General features: G+C 35.9%; 1 protein-coding gene across 1 annotated transcript in view; it reads right to left on the bottom strand.

Annotated features, from left to right (window-relative positions):
- DPP10 (dipeptidyl peptidase like 10) overlaps positions 1-16,933 on the bottom strand; it is a 1,219,576-nt gene that overhangs the window by 146,246 nt on the left and 1,056,397 nt on the right. Inside the window, exon 12 of the mRNA XM_007937655.1 lies at positions 12,660-12,698. Coding sequence (XP_007935846.1) covers positions 12,660-12,698 — 39 coding nt within the window. The remainder of the gene's footprint in view (positions 1-12,659; positions 12,699-16,933) is intronic.

The following is a 16,933-nucleotide window of genomic DNA, read 5'->3' as shown; positions in this document are numbered from 1 at the left end:
TGGAAAGTTTCAAGAATGATGACTAGATATCTTTTTCAAATAGATGGACAGATAATCATTTGTTATTATGATAAGAAGAAATAAAACTGACTGAAAGGGAAATGTGTTCAGTTTGAATTTATAGTGTTTGCACTTATGTTGAAATAGGAGAAAATGTCAACATGAACGTGCATGTTTCAGAATTCAGCAAATGGCTAGGGTTATGCATTTGGATGCATCAATGAATGGGGGCATAATTGAAACCATACAAAAAAAAACAAAAAAAAAGCTTACTGCCATCTAATTGATTCTGACTCATAGCAACCCTCATTGGGTTTCTGAAGTGGTAAATATTTACGGAAGTAGATTCCTTCTGGCTGGCAGTCAAAAACCTTGGCACAGCACACATAATAATTAATTTTTGTTGTTGTAAGGTACTGTCTTGTCGGCACTCACTCATAGAGACCCTATGTAAAATAGAAGAAAACAAAGCCCAATCCTGGGCCATTATCACAATACTTGCTATGCTGAAGCCCATCATTGCAGCCACTGTGTCAATCCATCTTGTTGAAGGTCTTCCCCTTTTTTGCTGACCCTTTAATTTACCAAAGGAGTTCTGGTGTCATAATGCCTAAGGCATTTGATTGCTAACCAGAAGGCTGGTTCAAACCCACCAGCCACTCCTCGGAAGGAAGATTAGGCAATCTACTTCCACAGAGATACTACCTCGAAAACCCAAGAAGGAGTTGCTATGAGTCGAATTGACAGGATGGCATTGAGGTGGTTTTTTTTTTTTTTTTTTTTTTTTTTTTTCACTTTAACAAGTATATCCTTCTCCAGGGAATGGTCCTTTCTGACAACAAGACCAAAGTAGGTGACATGAAGTCTGGCCATTCTTGCTTCCAAGGAGCATTCTGGCTGCACTTTTTACAGGACAGATTTGTTCGTTCTTCTGAAAGTCCATAGAATTTTCAGTATTCTTCACCAATACTACAATTTAAACCATAAACTCTTCTTCAGTATTCATTATTCATTGTCCAGCTTTCACATGCATATGAGGTGATTAAGAAATCCCACGGCTTGAATTAGGCCACCTTAGTCTTCAAAGTGACAGTTTTGCTTCTTAACACGTTAAAGAAGTGTTAAGAAAAAAGTGTTCTTTAACATTTTTGCAGCAGATTCCAATAAGACCTCAGATTTCTTGACTGCTGCTTCCATGGGCATTGATTGAGGATCCAAGTAAAATTAAATCCCTGACAACTTCAAACTCTTCTATTTATCATGATGTTTCCTATTACTCCATTTGGGAGATTTTCATTTTCCTTATGGTGCATAATCCATACGGAAAACTGTAGCCTTTGATCTTCATCACTAAGTGCTTCAAGTCATCCTCACATTCAGCAAGCAAGGTTGTGTCATCTGCATATTGCAGGCTGTTAATGAGACCTCCTCCAATCCTGCTGCTACATTTTTCTTCATTTAGTCCATCTTTTCATATTATTTGCTCAGCATACAGATTGAATAAGCATGGTGAAAGGATACAACCCTAATACACACCTTTCCTGATTTTAAATCATGTAGTATCCCCTTGTTGTATTTGAATGACAGCCTCCTAGTCTATGAACAGATTGCTCATGAGTACAATTAAGTGTTCTGGAATTCCCATCCTTTGCAATGTTATCCATAATTTGTTATGATCCACACAGTCTAATGCCTTTATATATTCAATAAAACACATGTGAACATCTTACTGGTATTTTTTGTTTTCAGCTAAGGTCCATCTGCCCACAACAGGAATATCCCTCATTCCACATCCTCTTCTGAATCTGGCTTGAATTTCTGAAATTCCTTGTCAATAAATTACTGCAACTCTTTTTGAATTATCTTGAGCAAAATTTTACTTGTATGTGATATTACTTATATTGCTAGATAATCTCCACAGTCTGTCGGCTCACATTTGTTTGGAATAGGCCACAACTATTGAACTCTTCCATTCAGTTGGCCAGGTAGCTATCTTCTAAATGTCTTGGCATAAACCAATAAGGGCTTTCAGGGCTTCATCCATTTGTTGAAACATCTCAACGGGTATTCCATCAATTCCTAGAGCTTTACTTTTCACCAATTCCTTCAGTGCAGCTGTGACTTCTTCCTTCAATACCATTGGTTCTTGATCATATGCTACCTGCTGAAATAGTTGAACATCAACCAATTATTTTTGATTCAGTGACTGTGGATTCCTTCCATCTTCTTTTGAAGCTTCCTACATTGTTCAATGTTTTGTCCACAGAATCCTTCAGTATTGCAACTCAAGACTTGAATTTGTTTTTCTGTTCTTTCAAGTTGAGAAATGTTGAGTGTGTTCTTCCTCTTTTTTTTTCCTAATTCCAGATTTTTGCACACTTTATTATAATACTTTACTTTGTCATAAGCTTCCTTTGATCTCTTATTTTAGCTCTTCTACTTCATTTCTTCCAATTGTATTAGCTACTCTCTGTTCAAGAGTAAGTTTCAGAGTCTCTTTTGACACGCATTGTGGTCTTTTATTCCTTTCCTGTCTTTTAAGTGATCATTTGCTTTCTACACATATGATGTTCTTAATACCATCCCAAAACCTGTCTGGTCTTTGGTCACTGGTGTTCAGTCCATCAAATCTATTCCTCATATGGTCTTGAAATTCAGGTGAGATATAATCAAGGTTGTATTTTGGCAGTTGTGGAGCTGCTTTAATTTTCAACTTCAACTTGAACTTGCAAAAGAGTAACTGACCTTGTTTTTACTGTTGATACTGAGCTTTTCCATTACCTCTTTCCACAGATGCAATTGATCTGATTCCTGTGTTCCATTTGCTGATGTCCATGTGTATATCTACCATTTCTGTTGTTGAAAAATGTATTTGCAATGAATAAGTTGTTCATTTTGCAGAATTCTATCATGTGATATCTAGTTTGATTTCTATCACCAAGGCCATATTGTCCAACTACTAATGATACTTCTTAGTTTCCAACTTTTGCATTCCTCTCACCATAATTATCAATATATCTTGGTGGGATGTTTGGTCAATTTCAGACTGCAGGAGTTGGTAAAAATCTCCAATTTCTTCATCTTTGTCTTTAGTGTTTGGTGTGTAAATTTGAATAATATTAATATTAAGTATTCATCCTTTAGGTGTACAGATATTATCTTATCACTGACAGCACAGTGCTTCAGGATAGATCTTTAAAGGTACTATCTGATGATTAATGTGACACCATTCCTCCTCAATTTGTCATTCCTAGCATAGTAGACCATATGATTGTCTGATTCAAAGTGGCTAATTTCAGTTTATTAATGGTAGGACATCTATCTTTATGTGTTCTATTTCATTTTTGACAACTTCCAATATTCCTAGATTCATACTTCATACATTCCATGTTATAATTAATATTGCATATCTGCAGCTGTTTCATCTCATTTTGAATCATACCCCCTCAGCAAGTGAATGTCTTAAAAGCTTTACTCCATTCATGACATTAAGTTCGACTCTACTTTGAGGAGGTAGCTCTTGCCCAGTTGTATTTTGAGTGTCTTCCAATCTGGGGGCTCATCTTCCTGCACTTTATCAGGCAATGTTTCAAGGCTATTCATAAAGTTTTCCACTAATATATCAGTGTTTTACTGCTAATCATAAGGTGAATAACACCACTTATCTGTCACTTTGTTATACTGTGTTGTCTTGCATTTTGCTGTGAGGCTGGAGGCTACGCCACTAGTATTTCAAGAGGAACTTCCAGACCAAGACATGTTGGGAAGAAAGACATGGCTAGTCACTTCAAAAAAAAAGAAAAAGAAAACTGGCCACTGAAAACCTTATGAATACCAGTGAATAATTAGGTAAGGGACAAAACAAATAAAAACCAAACACACTGCCCATTGCAAAAACTACAAATGTGGTTAACATTAAAGTGGACTTAGCCATATCTGGATAATCTGTTTGTATTTCCTCCTGAGATGTCCAGAATAAACTCATGTTATATAGACATTTGGTAATGTCATCTATTATGTTCATTTAGATTTCCACCTCATTTTTGCACAAATTAGCTTTATGGACAAGGATCCAAACTGTTTATTTCAATCACCTCTTCACAAATGAGCTCCTTATGACCTATTTATGTAGAAGTCTGCATAATTTTTAGGACAATTTGAGTAATGCTGGTGGTTCCCAGTTTTGATGGTTTACAGTATTTTTCCGTAATCCTTACAAAGTTTATTCATCTGAATGATCTTGAAAATGGACTGCACTTATTATTCTGGAATTTTTGTCCCATAAAAACCAATGCTGAGAGTTCTAGTAAAATGACAGAATAGGCAGAAAGACTACACAGACCCTATTCAACAAAGAAAAGGGGAACCAATTAACACAGATACAGAAGATAGTCCTGGACCCCAGATCCTTGAAGGGAAGGATACAGAAGTGGACTAAACTCCAACTAGCAGAAGAATTTGCATGAAAACACCAAAAAAGGAGACATATGGAGCTGTGGTCTGGCAGCAATCCTGATGGCACAGACAGCTTAGATTTTGCTGAGTGGAGGTAAGACCTAAGAATTAACCCAAAAATTGGCCCTGCTAGCTATGGATTGCACGAAGGACCTCTCTGGTGGCTGGGGAATCAAAGGGAAAGCAGCGAAGAGGATAGAAGTCTGAGCTATGGACTTTTGTCTGTCTGGAGGGTGCAGCCATCTTGAATGTTTACAAGCAGTTTGACCATTTTGGATATTCAAACAGACTGTGTTCTCCCAGATTCCAGGGACTTAAGAACAGGCTCTATTTGCCAGTAACACCAAGGACATTCCAGACACAGACAACTGGAAAGGTATGACATTCCCCTTGTTACACTTAACACCCAACCTCTTGGTGAACAGAGGTGCAACCATCCCTCACTCCCACCCACCTTCTGGGCCACAGGAACTCCACTCCAGTCTGTGTGCTTGGATGGAGTCTGTGTGTCCTGCCCTGCCCTACCACTATGTTTTCTTCCTTCTGTTTTTTAGTTCGTTTCTTTTGTCTTTTTTAAAACTACTACTATTATTATGGGAGCTCTGGTAGCATAGTGCCTAAAGGCACTTGACTGCTAACCAGAAGGCTGGTGGTTCAAACCCAACAGCCACTCCTCAGAAGGAAGATGGGGCAATCTACTTCCGTAGTGATACTGCCTAGGAAACCCAAGGAGCGGTTGCTATGAGTCAAGTCTGACTCGACGGCATATAACAACAACAACAACAACAACAACTATTATTATTATTACTTTTGTCTTTTTTACTATTATTCTTTATTCTTCCCCTCTCAGGTTCTAGTTTTCAGTGTTTTTCTTTTCCCTGTTGCTGGTTGCAATTTTTTTTTTCCTTTTTTCTTTTTTTGTTCTCATTGTTAACACTGATCCTTGTTTTTCTGTTTGAGTTTTTAACATTTGTTTCTTCATTATTCTCTTTATCTACCTTCTTTCTCTTATTAGCCTCTCCCCAGATATTTCTGTTGTTTTTTTTTTCTTTTTTTCTTTTTTCAGTTACTGTTCCAGTGTGATTATACAGTGTGTTTTTGTCCAATTGCTTTTACTTTTTTGATAGTTATTCAATTGTTATTTTTGTCTGAGTGGAAGACAGCAACAGTCCCCATACAACACAACTATACCCACACCTCTTGCAACTTTACTTACTGAGTGAGATCCATGACTTCCTTCTCCACCAACAGGCCTGCAATAACCAACCACCAAGAAAAGCCTGACTCATTTTTGGCTGCTCCTTACAAACAGTTAAAAGAGATCTAAATACAATAATGCCACAATGCCTTAGACACAACAGACCATCACAGTTCACAAAAGGAAGCAAGATAAAGTGGTAGAAACAAGGGAGAAGGATACAGACCCAGAACACATCCCTGAGGAAGAAGCAGCATTGGAATGCTCTGATGAGGAATTCAAAAGAATTATATTTAGGTATGTTCAAAGGATTGAGAGACAGACCAAGGAAAACACAGCAAAAAACCTAGAAGAATTTTGGAAGAAACTACAAGAACAAAATGACAAAATAAATGAAAAATTAGAAATGATTCTGAATCTACAGATAGAAATAAAGAAGATTAATACTAAATTGTCAGATATAGACAACACATTGGAAGGGCAAAGGAGTAGAATTGATGTGATAGAAGACAGAATTAATGAGATGGAAGACAAATACCTGAATATTTCTTTGGAAAGAGATCAATCAGAAAAAAAAGATCAAAACAAAATGAGGATAGCCTAAGTTTCATGTGGGATACCATCAAAAGGAATAACCTACATGTCATTGGAATATCAGAACAGGAAGAGAAAAATAAACCATTGAGAAAATTGTCCAAGATTTGTTGGAGGAGAAATTCCCTGATATGATGAAAGATGAGAATATATCCATTCAGGAAGTCCAATGAACCCCAAACAAGATAGACCCCCAAAAGAAAATCACCAAGACATATCATAATCAAACTCATCAAAACCAAAGACCAAGAAAGAATCCTGAAAGCAGCATGAGAGAAGCAAAAATGTACTTACAAAGGACAACCAGTAAGAATAAACTCTGATTTCTCAGCAGAAACCATGCAAGCAAGAAGGCAATGGGATGGTATATATAAAACTCTTGAAGACAAAAATTTTCAACCAAGAATTATATACCCAGAAAAATTGTGCCTCAAATATGATGGTGAAATTAGGAGATTTCCAGATAAGCAGAAACTAAGGGAACTTGTTAAAATCAGACCAACCTTACAAGAGATACTAAAGGGAGTCCTTGAACAGAGAACCAAAAATAGCAAATGCAACCAACCATAAACACACAAGATGACATAACCCAGAAAACACAGCTATGGACATATCTAAAGTAAAATAAGTTTACAAGATTGTAAGCAGGGAAACAGAGACATCAATTGGCAACTGGGGACAACTACAAACCAAAAAGAGGGAAAATACTGTGTAGTTACAGAACTTCTAAATGGTGAGGAAGTCAAGAGAGTTGAAAGATAGAATGGACTATTCTAATCTCATGGAGAAAACTATAAATCACAGTATAACCTCAAAGAAAAATGATAAACCTTCACATCACAATAAAAAAAGAGGACAAGTACAAATATTCATCAAATACTAAAACAACAACAACAAAGAAAATGATAACATGATTCATAAACATAATGAGCTCAGCACAGAAAATAATATAGAACAAAGAAACCAGGGACACCATGAAAAAACACATAACAAAATGGCAGCAACCAATTCTTATTTGTCAATAATTACATTGAATATTAATGGATTAAATTCACCACTCAAGAGACAGAGAGTTGCAGATGGTATAAGAAAACAAAAGGCATCAATATGCTGTCTACAAGAGACACACTTTAGAGACAAAGGCAAAAATTGACTAAAAATCAAAGATTGGAAAAAGATATATCAAGCAAATGGCAACAGTAAAAGATCAGGAGTGGCAATATTAATTTATGACCAAATTGACATTAAAACAAAAACCACCATACAATACAAGGAAGGTCTTTATGTAATGATTAAAGGATTAATTGAACATGAAGATATAACCAAAATAAATATCTATGGACCCAATGGAAGTACCCCAAAATATGTAAATTAGACCTTAAAAGAGTTGAAAAGTCAAATAGATGATTCCACAGTCATAGTGGGAGACTTTAATACACCATTTTCAGTGAAAGATAGAACAACTGGAAAGAAACTCAATAAAGATGCAGAAGAGATAAACAATACAATCTACCAACTTGACCTTATAGACATCTACATAGCATTTCACCCAACAACAGCACAATATACAGTCTTTTTCCAGTGCACATGGAACATTTTCCAAGATCGACCATATGTTAGGCCATAAAGCAAACCTTCATGAATTTAAAAACATTGAAATACTGCAAAGCATCCTCTCAGATTACAATGCTATCAAATTTGAAATCAACAATAGCAAGATCAACAGAAAAAGAGTAAACACATGGAAACTGAACAACACCCTCCTTGAGAAAGACTGGGTAAGAGAAGAAATAAAAATTGAATTTCAAAAAATTCAATGAATCAAATGAGAATGAAAACAACATACCAAAATCTTTTGGACACAGCAAAAGCAGTTATCAGAGGCCAATTTATAGCAATAAATGCACACATCTAAAAAGAAGAGAAAGCCAAAATCAACACTTTAAATCAACATCTTCAACAATTAGCAATGAAAAGCAAGAAAGGCCTATAGTCACCAGAAGAAAAGAAATAGTCAAGGTTCGAACAGAAATCAATGAAACAGAAAATTGAAGGGCAATAGAAAAAAATCAATAAGATCAGAAGTTAGTTTTTTGAAAAGATTAATAAAACTGACAATCCACTGGCAAATTTAACAAAGGAAAGGAGGAGAGAACACAAATAAGAAATGAAATGGGTGATATCACAACAGAACCAACTGAAATAAAACAGATAGTATTAAGATACTATGAAGAATGGTACTCCAACAAATTTGAAACTCTGGAAGAATTGGACAGATTTCTAGAAACACACCACTTACCTAAACTAACACAGATTGATTTGGAAAAGTTGAATAGATCCATTACAGAAGAAGAAATTGAACGGGTCTTCAAAAAATTTTTCCAAAAAAAAAAAAAAAAAGGCCTAGCCCAGATGGTTTCACTAGAGAATGCTACCAAACATTCAGAGAAGAACTGAAACCATTCCTACGCAAACTATTCCAATACATAGAACAGGATGGAATCCTCCCTAATTCATTTTATGAAGCAAGCATAACCTTGATACCAAAACCAGCAAAGACATCACTCAAAAAGAAAACTACAGACTTATATCCTTCATGAATGTAGATGCAAAAATCTTCAACAAAATCCTAGCCAATAGACTACAAAAACATATCAAGAAAATCATTCATCATGACCAAGTGGGGTTCATATCAGGTACGCAAGGATAGTTCAACCTTAGGAAAACAATTAATGTCATCCACAACATAAATAAAACAAAAGAGAAGAACCACATGATCATATGAATTGATGCAGAAAAGGCATTTGATAAAATCCAACACCCATCCTGATCAAAACTCTCAGAAAAATAGGAATAGAAGGGACATTCCTCAACATAATAAAGGATATCTATGCAAATCACCAGCCACTCCTTGGAAGGAAGGTTGGGCATTCCTACTTCCTTAGTGATACTGCCTCGGAAACCCAAGGAGGGGTCACTATGAGTCAGGGCCGACTCGATGGCAAATAACAACAACAACAACGTGCAAAACAAAAGGCCAAAATTATTCTCAATGAAGAGAGACTGACACCATTCCCTTGGTAAACAAAAACCAGACAAGGATGCACTCTATCACCACTTTTATTCAACATTGTATTGGAAGTCCTAGCCAGGGCAATAAGCAAGGAAGAGAAATCAAAGGCATGCAAATTGGTAAGGAAGAAGTCAAACTATCCCTATTTGCTGATGATATGATACTAAACCTAAAAAATCCAAGAGACTCAGTCAAAAATCTATCAGAACTAATTGAGAGATTTAAAATTAGTTAGATTCCTCTACACCAGAAAAGAGATTACTGAAAAAGAAATAAGGAAATCAATACCAATTATAATAGCTACCAAAAATATAAAATACTTGGGAATAAGTCTTACCAGAGACACAAAGGATTTGTACAAAGGAAACTATAAAGAAACTACTAAAAGAAATCATAAGAGATCTTCATAAATAGAAGAGCATCCCATGCTTGTGGATAGGAAGATTGAACATTATGAAAATGTCAATTCTCCTCAAAGCAATCTATACATTCAATGCAATCCCAATCCAGATCCCATCAACATTTTTTAAGGATATGGAAAAAACAATCACTAACTTTATATGGAAAGGAAAGAGTCCTCGGATAAGCAAAGCACTACTGAAGAAGAACAAAGTAGGAGGTCTCACACTGCCGAATCTCAAAACCTACTACACAGCCACAGCAGTCAAAACTGCCTGGTGTTGTTATAAATGACAGACACATAGTCCAATGGAATAGAATTGAGAACCCAGAAATAGATCCATCGACCTATGGTCAGCTGATCTTTGACAAAGGGCCGAAATCCATTAAATGGAGAAGAGAATATTTTTTAATAAATGGTGCTGGCAAAACTGGATATGCATTTGCAAAAAATGAAATGAGATCTTTAACTCACACCATACACAAAAACTAACTGCAGATTGACCAAAGATTTAAATGTAAAAGCTGAAAGTATAAAGTTCCTCAAGGAAAAACTAGGGGCAAATTTAGCAGCCCTAATATATGGCATAAATAGGCTATCAAGCATAATGCAAAATGCACAAACAGAAAAAAAGATATCAGATGAATGGGACCTTCTAAAAATTAAATTTTTATGTGCTTCCAAAGATTTCTCCAAAAGAGTCAAAAGAGAACCTACAGATTGGGAAAAAATATTTGGCAATGACATATCTGACCAGCGATTTATCTCTGGAATTTATAGAAAACTCCAGCACCTCAATAACAAAAAGCAAATAATCCAATTAAAAATGGGCAGAAGACATGAATAGACTTCACTAAGGAGGATATTCAGGCGGCCAACAAACATATGAAGAAATGCTCACAATTATCAGCCATTAGAGATTCAAATCAAAACAAAAAATGAAATATCATCTTGTTCCAGTACTAGTAGTGAAGTTCAAAAAGACAGAAAATAACAAATGCTGGCAAGGATGTGGAGATATTGGGACTCTCATGCACTGCTGGTGAGACTGTAAAATGATACAACCATTGTGGAAAGCAGTATGGCAATTCCTTAAAAAGTCAGAATTAGAAATACCATTTGACCCAGCCATTCCATTACTAGGTATATATCCTAAAGAAGTGAGAGCCAGGACAAGAACAGACATATGCACACCCATGTTCATCACAGCAATATTTACAATAGCCAAAAGATGGAAACAACCTAGGTGTCCATCAACTGAGGAATGGATAAACAAACTTTGGTACATACACACAATGGAATACTATACAACCCTAAAGAATGACCTAGAATCTGCAAAACACCGCACAATGTGGATGAATGTGGATGACATTATGCTGAGTGAAATAAGTCAATCACATAAGATCAAACATTGTATTAGTCCATTATTGTAAAAATCAAGGAAGGACATTTTCTTTGTTGGTTACCAGGGGTGGGAGTGGATGGGAGGGAACACTGTTATATAGGTAGAGATAAGTGGTGATTTGTGTGAAGAGAAGGGGAATATACCAAATTAGAGTGATCCACATAGTGGCATTGAGGAAGAGGAAGAGAGAGGTAGATGGGAGGTACAGGAAACATGGATAAACCCTTTTGCACATACAGTACTACGTTGTCAGTGAAGGCAAACATGGGTATATGGGTGGATAGATGTGTGGACAGGCTGAACTAGTAGGTATGTCTATGAAGCAGGGAGTGTACCCAAGAACATGTATAGGGTTGGCAGACAATGGTCCTATAAGTGTATTTGTATGATCTGAATTCCCAGGTGTATAGTAAAGCTGACAAGGGACAAGGTTGTAGTTACTTCTTAGTCACAGCCAGCTACCTAAGGGAGCGAGTAGTTGAATCTGTGGGCTTGGGACCATAGTCATAGGGGACATCAAGTTCAATTGGCATAACACAGTACACAAAACATTGTTCTACCTGCTACTTTCGCAAGTAGCTACTGGGATCTTAAAAGCTTGCAAGCAGCCATCTAGATGCAATGAGGGGTCTCTCCTCATCCAGAGCAAAGAAGAATGAAGAAAACCAAAGATTTTTGGAAAGAATTAGTCCTAACAACTGGTACACCATGCAATCCTCAGCCTATATGGCTGTGAGACCAGAAGAACTGGATGGTGCCCAGCTACCAATGTCAACCAATCAGAGGGGGATCTATGTAGGATACCCTGTGTAGAGAGGGAGAACAATGTGGAACAAAACTCAAAAGAATTTGGAAAAAAAAAAAGAAGGGGGATCAAGTTTGCTGGTCTGATGGAGCCTGGCAGAACCATTAAGACTATGGCCCCTAGCTGCCCTTTAGTTCTGGAATTGAACCCACACCTGTGGTTTCCAGCCAAGCAAAAGACAGGCATGGGAGTTGAACATTTACCTGAGGTAAATACACTCCTTGGAGAGAACAATCATGGTAGAAAGAAGGGCTGCTTATTCACAGGGAGACAGCTCAGGGGGCAGGATTGCATGGAGGAATGGACACAGGGAAGAGGTAACTATGGGGACGAAGTAGGAGGGGAGCTGTTGCCTTGTGGTAAATTGTGGTCAATGTCATGAGACAAAGTGTATGTGAACTGCTGTATGGAAAGTGAATTTATTCTGCAAATTTTCACCCAAATCACAATTAAAAGAAAAAAAAAAAAAACAATGGTACTATTCACAAATGATATCATAGACAACTGAAATCATAAATAATGTTTTAAAGGAAAAGTCTTATTCAAAGAAATATAACAAAGTTTTAAAGTCATATTAAATATATAACAAACATATATAAGGACATGTTAAATATAACAAAACCTTAAAATCATATTTACTTAAATTTTTAGAGAAAGTTACCACATGAAAAATGAGTGAACAAATGGTCACCATAGAAAAATGTGACAAAGATACCACATAATCTATACCTGTTTAGAGAGCCACGTATCTGACGTCATCTCATATTTCTGTAACAAATAAACAAAAAATTAACTCCATGAAATATTCCTGTTGATGTGTCACCACAATTAACAACTATTCATCTTGATATTTTGAGGCTTTGCAATTTAGAGATTGCCGTTGGGTGTTCAAATTCAGACAAGGACCACTTACTACCCTTACTATACCTCTGCACCAAACACTGACTCTTTTCATGTCCAGGCATCATCCAGAGACATAATTTTTTAGTATTTCAAAGGAATTGGTTAAACAGCCAGGAATAAAATTCAAAGGTGAACATTCTTTCAGTATCCAAAACATCCTTCAGCATACGTTCTTTTTGTTTTGTTTTTTAAATCAGTAGTAAGTACTTCAGTCTTAGGGAAAAACAACTAGACAATTCAAATTGAAATTACATATTGACTTAAAACCATCCTTCAAAGGATCAGAACCAAAATCATAATGTTTAAAAAGTATACTAGACTTACATTTTTATAAACATTTTATAGGGTTAAGTATTTTATGGCTTAAATTTGTATAACTTGCTGCCATCCAGTCGGTCCCAATTCATAACAACAACTTAGCACATAGCAGAACTAGCCCATAGAGTTTCCAAGGCTGTAAATCTTTAGAGAAGTAGAGTGCCTCATGTTTCTCCCACAGAAAAGCTGGTTTGAACTGCCAACCTTTTGGTAACCAGTTGAATGCTTCAACAACTACCATGTATTATAGTTTTCTGAAAAATATGGATCTATAATAAAATTATACAATTTAAGAAAATGAAATTGCAATATTTCATGGATTTACCTATACACCTAAGTACACATTTCAAAATGTTAATGAGAGTAGTAAATTTACAGATTTCTTTCTTTTTTTTAGCTCTCTTACTAAGGTTAAGGAGCTCTGGTAGCACAGTGGGTCAGACATTCAATTGATATACAGAAGGTTGGTAGTTCCAACCCAGCAGCTGCTCAGCAGGAAGAAGATGAGACAATACACTACCATAAAGATTTACAGTCTTGGAAGCCCAGTGGGAGTTGCTATGAGTCAGAATCCATCGGATGGAGGTGGGTAGGTTGCTAAAGTTATATTATCATTACATTATAATAGACCACTTTCTCTTTTTAGAGTTTTTCTTATCAACGATTTTTGCTGTATGGAGATATTAGGGAAACATCTAATTAAATCATTTCCTTCATTCTTTGTAACTCAGTAATAACTTTTCTTGGTATCTGTAAAACAAAGACTTAAAAAATATACCAGTGATACTACTCATTAGTATCACCAAATATTTTAGAATTCAGGAGAATATAAAACTTCACGTGCTATTATCTGCCTCATGATTTCAATTATGCAGAACGTAAAATTCTTAACCCTATAAGTTGAATAGAAATATAATAGCATGTCGATAAGATGTCAAATCAATATGATAGTGTTTTTATCACTGTGTTCTATAGAATTCTTTAAAATATTATCTTGATGTTACTGATGCATAATAATAAATTAAAAAAAAAAAACATATACTATTTTATATAGAGAACACGATGAACTTTCTCTGATTAACTGGAATGTGCTTTATACTCCAATATTTAAATAACTAGGTGACCAGTTATTCAAGAAACTATAGAATACTTTAACAAATAAATGCTGAAAACCTAGTTAGTTTAGGTATAGCTAGTTAAGTACAGGTAACTCAATAGCACAAGTTAAATGTGAAGAACATCAGTTAAAGCTAGTTAATAAATTCTTGACTCTGCTACCTCCTATTTCCATATTTTGGCCAATCATTTCAAAAAAAAAAAAAAAAAAAAGAAAAGAAATTCCTGCTTCTCTTTCTTGCTTCAGATCATTTTAAATTGTTTTAAAAATATACTGAAACTCACTGCTATCGAGTCAGTTCTCACTCATAGTGACCCCCTTTAGTTTCCAAGGTGATAAATCTTTAAAGAAGTATATTGCCCAGTCTTCCTTTCACAGAGTGTTTGGTAGGTTTGAACCATCAACTTTCTGGGTCAAATGCCTTAGGCACTACTTCACCAGAGCACCTTATACTGCAATATAATTTACAAATATTATAATATATACCTCTCAAGGGTACAATCTGGTGAGTTTTGATAAATTCATTCAAATTTCATCAAGATATAGGACATTTACCTCTGCCCTATACTATACTTTATGCCCCTTTTCAGTGGTACCCACATGACAACCACTGTTCTGATTTCTTTCCCCATAGATTAATTTTGCTTATTTTAGAATGTCAGATAATCAAAAGAATTCATTATATACTCTTTTGCATGAAAGTTCCTCCACACAATATGTATTTAAGATTCATTCATGTTTTGCTTACATCCAAGATCTGTTACTTTCTAATTAGGTTGAATAGAATAATATTGTATAAATATACATGATTATTTTTTATCCATTTTTTATTAATGGTAGATAGGTTGTATCTAGTTTTTATTAGTTGTGAATAAAGCTACTATAAAGATTTTTGCACAAATCCAATTGTGGATACATGTTTTTATTTCTTGTGTAAATACCAGGACATGGAATTAAAAGACCCTAAAATATATATGTTTAACTTTATTAGAAAATGTGAAATCATTTTCTAAAGTCATTTTGCAACTTTACACTTGCAACAACAAAGAGTATTTGCAGGTCTCCACATTCTCATCAAAAGTTCATGTTGTCACCCCTTTTTTTATTTCCTTTATAATTTAAATTCTTCTATTGGGTATGTGAAGTCCTAGACAGTGCAAACTGTTGAGTTTGAACCCACCTATGTTGTTATTGTTAAGTGCTGTTGGGTAAGCTCCAATTCATAGTGACCCTAAAAAAGTGAAACTCTGGCCAGTAGTGCATCATCCTTACAATCCTTGATATACTTGAGCCCATCATTGCAGCCACTGTGTGACTCCATCTCACTGAGGGTCTTCCCCATTTTGCTGAACCTCCATTTTACCGAGCATGATATCCTTCTCCAGGAAATATGGAGAGCATTCATATTCTGACAATATGACCAAAGTGCGTGTGATAAGGTCTGGCCTTTTTCACTTCCAAGAAGCATTCTGGTTACACTTCTTTCGGGTCAGATTTGTTCATTCTTCTGGAAGTCTATGGTACTTTCAGTAGTCTTCACTGACAACACCACAATAAAAAACATCATCTCTTCTGGTCCTCCTTAGTCATTGTCTAGTTTCCACATGCATATGTTGTTGTTGTTATGTTGTTATTTGCCGTCGAGTCGGCCCCGACTTGCCCAACCTTCCTTCCGAGGAGTGGCTGGTGGGTTTGAACCGCCAGCCTTCTGGTGAGCAGTCAAGTGCCTTAGCCACTATGCTACCAGAGCTCCCACATGCATATGAGGCAATTAAAATACCATAGCTTGGGTTAGATGCACCTTAGTCTTCAAAGTGACATCTTTACTCTTTAACACTTTAAAGCAGTCTTTTGTAGCAGATTTGCCTAGTACAAAACAATGTCTGATTTCTCAATTGCTGCTTTCATTGATGTTGATGGTGGAAACAAGTAATATGAAATCTTTGACAATTTCAATCTTTCCTCCATTTATTGTGATGCTACTTAATGGTCCAGTTGTGAGAATTTCTATTCCTTTATGTTGAGGTGTGATCCACAATGCAGTCTGTAGTCTCTAATCTTCATCAGTAAGTGCTTCAAGTGATCTTCACTTTCAGCAAGCAAGATCATGTCATCTACATACTGCATGTTGATATTGAGTCTTCCTCCAATTCTCATGCCATGTTCTTCTTCATATAGCCCGCTTCTTGGATTATTTGCTCAGCATGCAGATTTAGTAAGTATCTTGAAAAGCACAACTCCCATCCTAATTTTAAACTGTGAACTATCCCCGTGTTTTGTATGAACAACAGCCTCTTCTTCTGTGGACAGTTTCCTCAAGAGCACAATTAAAAATCCCCATTCTTCTAAATGTTACCTGCAATTTGTTTGGATCCACACAGTTGAATGTTTTTGCATAGTCAATAAAACACAAGTAAACATCTTTATTTATTTTTTTTTTTTAATTTATTGTGATGTGGGTGAAGATTTACAGAGCAAATTCACTCTCCATACAGCAGTTCACATATACTTTGGCTCATGTCATTGACCACAGTTTACCACAATGCAACAACTCCCCTCCCACTTCCTCTCCATAGTTACCTCTTCCCAGTGACCATCCCTCCATACTCTCCTGCACCCTGAGCTGTCTCCCTCTGCATAAGCAGCCCTTCCTTCTCCCATGATT

Source organism: Orycteropus afer, unplaced genomic scaffold (assembly GCF_000298275.1).
Source record: "Orycteropus afer afer isolate SDZICR_OR568_19922 unplaced genomic scaffold, OryAfe1.0 scaffold00004, whole genome shotgun sequence".
NCBI classification, from domain to species: Eukaryota; Metazoa; Chordata; class Mammalia; order Tubulidentata; family Orycteropodidae; genus Orycteropus; species Orycteropus afer.
This window is presented reverse-complemented; position numbering and strand designations above follow the sequence as displayed.